The sequence below is a fragment of the Trachymyrmex septentrionalis genome, unplaced genomic scaffold, assembly GCF_001594115.1.
Source record: "Trachymyrmex septentrionalis isolate Tsep2-gDNA-1 unplaced genomic scaffold, Tsep1.0 scaffold196, whole genome shotgun sequence".
Lineage (NCBI taxonomy): Eukaryota > Metazoa > Arthropoda > Insecta > Hymenoptera > Formicidae > Trachymyrmex > Trachymyrmex septentrionalis.
Genome location: NW_017305135.1, coordinates 1092060 through 1101231, shown reverse-complemented (window position 1 = coordinate 1101231; position 9172 = coordinate 1092060). Strand labels below are relative to the sequence as shown.

The 9172-nt window shown below is 39.1% G+C and overlaps 1 protein-coding gene across 1 annotated transcript in view; it reads right to left on the bottom strand.

Annotated features, from left to right (window-relative positions):
• LOC108747153 overlaps positions 1–2059 on the bottom strand; it is a 2756-nt gene extending 697 nt beyond the window's left edge. The window contains exons 1-3 of the mRNA XM_018484432.1: positions 1865–2059; positions 1312–1559; positions 21–449 (exon numbers count right to left, since the gene is read on the bottom strand). Of these exons, the coding sequence (XP_018339934.1) occupies positions 21–449; positions 1312–1559; positions 1865–2002 (815 nt within the window). The 5' untranslated portion in view covers positions 2003–2059. The remainder of the gene's footprint in view (positions 1–20; positions 450–1311; positions 1560–1864) is intronic.
• Between the last annotated feature and the right edge of the window lie 7113 nt (positions 2060–9172).

Genomic DNA, 9172 nt, shown 5'->3' with positions numbered 1-9172 from the left:
CATTTCTAGCTGGATCTGACGAAGAAATCCTTAAGACTTTCCTGGAAGATTCGGGAATCGGTTCCGCATAATGGTCACGTTGCTCCATCTCGATATCACGTCGTCGTCGATAATCTTGGATATCCGAAACGGTATCAAACTCCCTACGACGATCCGCATCATCCCTTTCATTAGCTGATATTCTGGTTGAATGAAAAATTGGTTCCGAATCCTCAGGCCGATCGACAATGAAAGTCCTGCGAGACTCCTCGCGTGGCGATCTTAGATCTTGACGAGGACTTTTGGGAAATCGTGCGCAATCACATACACTATTTCTCTGATCATCGACTTTTTTACGTCTTCTCGATGTATCTTTTATGATGCGATCCAAAGAACAGCCATTCCGCTTTATCGGTCTAACAACGGGGCCGACCAAGTGATACTCGTTGTCCAATAATTCCATGACAAATCTATTACGATGTTGTGATTGTTATTGATTTCCAGTAAATAGTGAAAAATATTTTTAAGAAATTGAATAGCCAAAAAAAAATACCCCTGTATCATCAATTTGTTAACAAGCTATTATTTCTGAAACTAAGGAAGCGTACTATTTATTAGGACACCAAGGAAAAAAAGAAGAAAAAATATCAAATCTACTTAGAGCGTCTGTCTTTATTTTATTATTTAATATTTATTTATATAATAATATGTTGAAAACGCAACTCTTTAGCATTTTGGCCGCAGTTTTGCGGGTCAAGTGAATATCTGCCATCTTCTATTGCAGTTTTACAATCGTATCTTTCAAACGTTCGACTTTTGTATATTATATAATACAGCACCATACGAGTCTGCCGTATATAATTAGCACCGAAATATCGGTCGATAGATGAACAGTTTGGTAACAAGATAAGTCGCGCAATAACAGTGAAAAATATTGCCTTGAAAAAAATACAATTGTGGATCTTTCCATAACCGAGAGAATGACAAAAATGTCGTTTGTTAAACTGTATAACATACATAATTTTAGAAACAATGTGTTATAAAGCATAACATAACAGTATATGTATATGTATATGTATTACCCTAATAAAAATCCAATTTAATACTGAAAAATAGTAATATTAATTACTTATTTTAAGTATTACAGGTATTATTGTTCATTTAATAAGTAATAATTAATTATTACTTATTAACACTGATATATATGTATATAAGGATAGTTTAAATGTAAAATAATAAAAATAGAAAATGTGCACACGTAATTTCATACGAGGTATGCATTTCATCCGATCCATTTGACCTTCGGCGAAGCGACGCCGGGAACTAACTAACCCTTGAGAACAGACCTGTCTCAGCGCGGTCCGCACCTGAGCATAAAGATCGCCATTGTAATGATAATGCGAGCGGATGTAGTCGGCGATCTCCTCGGCGCTGAACGTGATCGGCTGGTCCACGTCGCGCTGCAGCAAGCGCATTGCTTCCATCACGCGCAGCGAGAACCTCAACGAAGTCTCCACGCCGCATTTGCACTGCCGGGGAATTTGTGGCGAAAGAAATTTTCTGTCGCTTTGTTCAGTCTCCTTTGTTGCAATCGAATATAATAGACTGTCACGATTAATGTGATTCAATTTAACGTCAAAATTGTAATGACATGCATTAAGCTATTTTCACGAATATCTATAATATTCTTGAATCATCTATACATATATTTGACAGCACGCTGTTTTACTGATATACAAAAAAAATATAGATTTGACTTGTGATATAATTTCTTTCTATATAAAGTGAGATCTTGAGATCGCGTTGACTAACAAACTTTAAAAACGAGCGATTAAACTAATTGTATTATTAGACGAATAAAAGATACTCTTTGCACGTAACTTACTTCCTTAGGCGTATCGTCTAATTTCTCGCAACCTCCTGGACAAGCTTCATCTCCTGTCGCAAAATCATTTTCCTGATCTTCATTAAGAATTTCATCGATTATCGCATTGACTTTTTTTTCTACTTGTCTAGCATTCATCTCATTGTCAATTTAATCGATTCGAAAGGTTAGTGGAAAATATCATTGAAACATGTATGTCTGAAACTGAGCATTCTGAAGTTTCAAAAGAGTAAAAGCTACATTTATGTATAATGCGATTGATCAATCAATGAATTAAAAAACTCGCCTTATCTCATAACATGAAAACATATCATTCTCAATATATCAAAAATTATAACGCATATACGATAATATTAAGGTATAATAATATGATATAATATAATATAAAAAATGTGCGGTTTTTTTTTTCAGATGTCTGCACTACTTCAGCTCGTGCGCTAAACTGGAGATCCACAGTGAAGATTGTGGAGAATTGAACGATTGTGCGAATCAGACTACCGAACGAGGACGACAAGCGGTTGAATTTTGGCAACCATTGCAGGAAGGAGCGCGTCCCATTCATTGTCTACGCCGATTTAGAGTGCGCTTTGAAAAAGATGGATAGAAATCCTGAATCAGTACGTATCAACATCATAACGTGTTTAGCATTGGGTATTATGTGCATTGTTCTTACGACGATATATTATCATTGTATCGTTTTCGTCGCGATAAAGGCTGCATCGCATGATTCGCGGAAGAATTTAAACAGTTAGCATATAGTGTACAGTCCATAATTTTGGCTAACTTACCCATGGCAGATTTCACGCGAGATATTATAACTGGGAAAAATTTAACAACGCTAAGCACTGCCACGTATGCGAGGAACCGTTCGTGCCAGACGGTACACGAGTACGCGATCATTGTCATTTAACAATACAGAAACCCCGCACACTCAAACTGCATTGTAAATTATTTAGAAGGATTCGCGTTGCATACCTGTAGTATTTCACAATCATTATCTGACTATGTACATCTCCGGATAATATTGGACACAGTCTTCGTAATGTGATCCTGCGACTAACTATTGTTCTTTTATCACTATTTTATGTAATGAAGAGGACCCGCAGCGAGGGTCGAAACGTTTACCACTTTTGATTAATAAAGATTTGATTGTACCGACACACACCGATATCCTGTGTTGGCCCATTTATACATCACTAGATTTAATCTTTGGGTCTTATTACTATTTGGGTCTGTTCAATATAATATTATATAGTTTATCATAAATATTTAATATAAATTATACATTTCATAATTTGATACTTGATTTATAAACCGCGCATGTTGAAATCTCCAATTTTGAAAACGACTTTTATGCTCGGATTCTTCTGTGATGTTAATTTCGAAAGATTTGGATAAAGCTACGAGTTGAATAAAGTTTCCTCGCTAGGACTCGCGGTCCCTGTATCGATTCGCAATCGAAATAACGCCACGAGAAGGTGCTACGGTCAAGGGGCGTAAATAGGGTGTATAGAGAAAAAAGTAGGAGGAGCAGCCGACTTGGCGTAGGTTACCGGGAGTGCATACGTGAAATATTAATAAGCGGGCAGCTCGGTGAACGTGACTGCGTTGTACGCGGAAGTGCTTTTGCACGTTATCGGTATATTCCTCGGCTTTCTCCACTAGATGCTATAGGTACTCATGCTGTGTACAAATTACAAATCGCCATTCCGCGCACATGAATGCAATAGACACTTATACTCGTACACACGATAGATTCGATAATTATAAAATTATATACGCTATCACACTATTTTTACTTTAACAACATCGCAATTTCTTCTCTCATGCTTTGGGATTTTATGAAAAGATTCCATTCATGCCACCATCAATCCGTGTATGATGTCGAAGATATCTGAAAAAAAATGCTTCATTCTCAAATTTTTTAACGCAAGGAGAGATATCCTCGTATTTTATCACGAATTAATATAATACTATTACGAACGTATAATATTATTTTTTATCGTTTTTTAATCTCACTGAGATTGCAGTAATTTGTTACCAAATAAATTAGATATTGGGAAGAAAATAATCGGGGAGAAACATAATTTTCAGTTTCCGATTTGTAGTTTAGACAAAAAATTGATTGGTTTGTGTCCATTCTACGAATTGTAACGCCCATTACTAAAACCTATTAGTTATTAACCAGTTATTAACTACACACGCAGTTAATAACACTTAATTGTATTATTAAAAAAAAAAATTTACAAATTGTACCCTCCAACCTCCCTTGCAATAACAGCCATTATTACGGCTCGAGAAACAGCTCGCGATAAAAATAAGATTACGCGGGCGAAGCGCAGGTGAATCGGGAGAAGAGGTGAGACTCGCGGCGCGAATCGGACTTGGCAGGCACCACGCTCCACTTTTTCCTCAACGGAGGGACGATGAGGCGCTGGTGTGGGCGATTCCGCTTGTTGTTTCGCGCCATTTCCGATAAGAACGTAGCCGGGCCGGCCAAGAATTACCTGGATGAGTGCGCGGAAGGATAAGAATAACGGTGCCGGCGCGGTAAGCCGCAATTTGCCAACGGCCTGGGAACTGAAGGGCTGTGGATGGCCTGCCGTGCCCTCTAACGGGGGCAAATAGTCTAAATGAAAAAGACCCCTGATGCCCCTCATGTAGGTGCAATCTACGTTGCTTGAAGCACGTCGTCGTTCGATAGGAAAAAAAAAAAAAAAAAAAAAAAAAAAAAACTGGCGATCTCTTTCTCGTTCGCCAACTATCTCTTCTCAGCTACGATTTATCAATCTGCACTTAACGTAGATACGCACTTATCTGGATAATGATCCTTTCTCGAAAATGACAATTTAAACTTCGAACTCTAAGGCTTGCGGTATTAATAGTCGGCTCTTACATTTAAGACTTAGAGTCCTAAGTACAATCCTAAGATGTTGTTAGCCAATCACAGAGCTGTATTAGTATTTTAAATTATTAGTTCAGACGATCTTAAAATAAGAATCGATCGTAGATACTGGCCTATAAGCCTATATGAGTCGATTTCTTTCTTCAGTGGCAGGTAACACGTCGAACGCGGGCATTGAAGTCTACTTGCGAATCTTTGCATTAACTTAATGCCGCTATATTCTGATTGAATATATGCAATTAATAAAGGAACAATACGAAAAGAAAATGAAAGAGACTTATCTATATATAATATACATAGATAAATGGATAATCTTTTCGCGATCAATTAAACTACGTCTATCCAATAACTTTTCGAAAATTAAACGCCGAATTATAATTAAGCAAATCGTACCGTGCCGTAGATACTTTGATGAATTTTTCCGCCGAAACACCGCTAATTAGTTAAGTCCTGATAACGATTCTGCGGTTCTGAGTGGGCGCGGAACGAACGCGAGATTATAAATACCCGGCGGAGCCGCAAAAGTAAGAAAAGTTTAATCAGGACTTGGAGGAAGAGAGGGAGGGCCAGAAGAGGGAAAGAAGAAGGGAAGGGAAGGGAAGAGAAGCGTCCTCGTGACGACTTGATGAGATAACTTTGCCCAAGTTGTGAAACAACGGGCGTCACGATACGTGACTTCGTGCGAGGGTGAAAGGAGAATCCGTGCTCCCTATATCGTGTATTGGGGTGAGGGGGTGAGGGCGGAATGAGACTAAAGGGCCAGACACGCGACCACCTTGGATACCGACCGCCCTGTCCTGTTCCTGAGGTGTATGACGACGATCGTATATACGGCACGTTTACGATGCGTGAGAGGTGACTTCCTTCCGTTTCGTGCGATGAAACGGAGCGCATTTTTGCGTGCGAAAATGCCTGTAAACTCTTCAGCGTTGGTACGGGGTGCTAACAACAGTCCACGTGACATTTCGTGTACCATAAATAAGTTTGGGCAATATTATCGCGAGCATTTGACACGAAATATATCAATCAATGTAAAAGCGTTAAAATAAATAGGACTGCTCTTGCACAAATATTTTATGTATATAGTTCTTCAAGACGCAATGTTATGTCCTGAGGAGAGAAGAGTGCACTGAACTTGACAAACAATCTACGAAATAAAAATAAAATCACCTGACTCAGAAATCCTTAATGTAATACGTACAAAGGACATTTGCACGTACGTCGTGAGCCGTCCGAGGGACGTCGATTAGACCGATTACCGTCGGGGTCGTCGGGGGTGGGTTCGGGGATGCGTTTCGCCAATTCGCCGGCTCATCACGTGACGTGATGTCACGTTACCTGGTGGTCGCCGACAGGTGTTCAGGCTCGCACGAGGTCCGATCGCGAGCAAGGACTAGGCGCGGAAATACGGCCCGTTATCGGTACAAATCCAGCTACATAATGGTAATGATCAGTATATCCGAGCAACAGACGACAAGATATATATATAATAAAAACAGTCTCTCTCCAAATAAAAAAATGCGAACGCCTTTCCGTGACGTCTACAAGACTCTATGAGACTCGATTAGACGTCTAAAGACAGAAAAGCGCGGAAAGATCTTGGGATGTCTCTTTGAAGGGATATAAATCCAGATTCCAAAATAGAAATAAAAGGGGTAAATGGCGTCTCGTAAAGTACAGAAAATTATATATATATATATATAATATATACGGACGGAAGCGACGTTACTTGAACGTGCGTTTAATTTCTCTCAGCAGCGCACGCTGAACTCGCTTGAGAGGGACATACGATTGTTTCGAAGGCGCCTGTAATTGCGGCGCCGTGGGATCACGACCACGTGGCACCGGTCCTCCGCCTCGCCCTTTCCTTCCCCGCGTCCACCCCGCGGCTCGTCGCTCCCTTCCGCAGTAAATTAGATATTACGATACTAAATGACGTTATTTAACCCGCGACCGTGCGTGCCCTACCACCGGGAGGTTGAATTGTGCGGGTCTATGACATTGTTGCGCGAGCAACGCGCAGGTGTACATACATACAACAAAGTCGCTCGCAATCATCGCGATCTTCGCGATTGCATTTAGAATGATATTCCTATTTAAAATAAATAACAATAAATAAGGGTAAAGTAAGAGTCAAACACACATTTTTTAAATTGTCACACAATCAAAAAGAATAAATTACGAATAAAGAAAAGTGAAATTGGAAAAAATAATAAAAAATACTCAGTTCAAATTCAAATATTACAAGTTTCGGCTACCGGATTGAGCCCTCGTCAGACATTAACTCGTAATAATCTTTCTGCGATACTTAAACCATAATTTGAGACATTTAACCGCATGAAAACTGAGGCATTTTAAATATAAACTTGAAATATGAAATATTATATGTGTTCTTTACGCATTTTTACAGTCTGCGCTCAAAACATATAACAGATAGAAGGATTCTTCCTACATATAAAATAAATAACAATAAATAAAGGGTAAAGTAAGAGTTAAACATTTTTTAAATTGTCACACAATTAAAAAGAATAAATTACAAATAAAGAAAAGTGAAATTGGAAAAAATAATAAAAAATACTCAGTTCAAATTCAAATATTACAAGTTTCGGCTACCGGATTGAGCCCTCGTCAGACATTAACTCGTAATAATCTTCCTGCGATATTAAGATTCCCATTTAAACACACGATCGCCCACGATTCGACATTGATGATGGATAGAAAAATTCGGCCGACACGTGACACCTTCAAGCTTAATCTATATAATATGTACTCTTTACTATTTTTTTTTATTTTCCTTCTTGCCTTTTTCTCTCCTTTGCGACCATTTCGTTTTGCAATCATTCTGATTCCTTGTCTCTACTGAAGTTCACTATTATCTTTGATGATAAAAAAATAGAGAAGCAGGATAAAAGATAGAAAAACAAGAATAGAAAGCTACAAACAGGAAGCAAAAAGCACATTGTAGATTAGATTTAAAACACGTCTGAAAAGGAGCTTTGCGAGTCTCTCTTAGACTCTTCTCAATGTCATCCAGATAAACGCTATCGGACAGTATAACGCAAGTGGAAACGATCGCGAAGGTTAAAAGGAAACGGAATACGATCGCGAGGCAAAGGACGATCGATCTCTTGACCGTTAATCGCGGGCTAGAGGATAATTACAGGACGGGCGAGTTGCAACATTAATGAGAACGAGGATAAGAGAGGGAAGCGATCTAGTATAGCACGCGCCACCAGCTAATTTACTTCATAATAATTATCGGCGGCGCATTAAACATTCGTACGTATAGGTAACGTGAAAGTGTCAGGTGTTGACTGTCCCAGAGGCAACATTAGAAAGCAAACGTAGCGTACGTTAGCTACGTGGTGGATCTATTGCGAGACCGCGCTGAGGCGCGCGTGTATAACATGCCTCTCTCCGCCTCGCATGTGTAAGACTCGCACCTGCATCGCCGCCCGAGGTCTCCCAGAAGGACGGCACCTATAGGGAAGAAGATCGTATAATTTCTCTGAAAATAGAGCAGCCGAAGAATCGCGTTAACTCGCTCCCCGCCGTGCGAAAGTTTCCTGAATTTTCGGTTCCGATTCGATCAAACTTGCCCGCGAGGTTCGACCTCGCGCGATCTCTCGTGATTTTTCCTCATATTTTCGGAAGTCCGCGTTACCTCCGAACGATTCGGAGAAAGAAGATATTTTTCTAACGCTTGCCGTATTGTTTCTTTCGTACTGCACTGTACTCCTCCTTTCTCCAAACTCTAAGCTAATCAACGGGTGCAGCGTTTTTTTAAAAATAGTCTTTAACATTTTTTTTTTATCTCTTTCCGTATTTCCTATTTTTATCTTATCATTACCGTACGCTTTACATTCCCTCTTTTTGAAAGATTCACTTTACGATAAACCTCACCCCTTCTTCCTTACTTATCTTTCTTTTATATTAAATGCGAACGATAGAAAAATATGAGTACGATGAAAAATAAATGATGAATGATTTTTAAAAATTATGCATGTCATATAAGAATTACAGATCGGGGCCATGTAAGATATGTATGTGCGATAAGCGCCGGCGATCAGTCATCGCGAGGCCGTACTGTCGAGCGATGAACCACGCGAATCGCAGATAATACAGGCGTAATGATTGGAAGATCAAAATCTCTCCGGTTACCTGAAATTGCGGTACTGGTCGTTATTCTTTCGCGACAATGAATACTTTATATTGCGCTATAGCGCATTATTCCTTCATTATGGGCTAAACGTAGTGTAATCTGTAAAATCAGTTTTGAATGTACAATAGTTTTACATTAAAAATGAATTCTACACTTTCTGAACCTGACTATTCGTTATCTGAAAAAAAAGAATATTTTTTCTTCCCTCGCTTATTTAATACTCAAAAAGAATGTGCTAAAG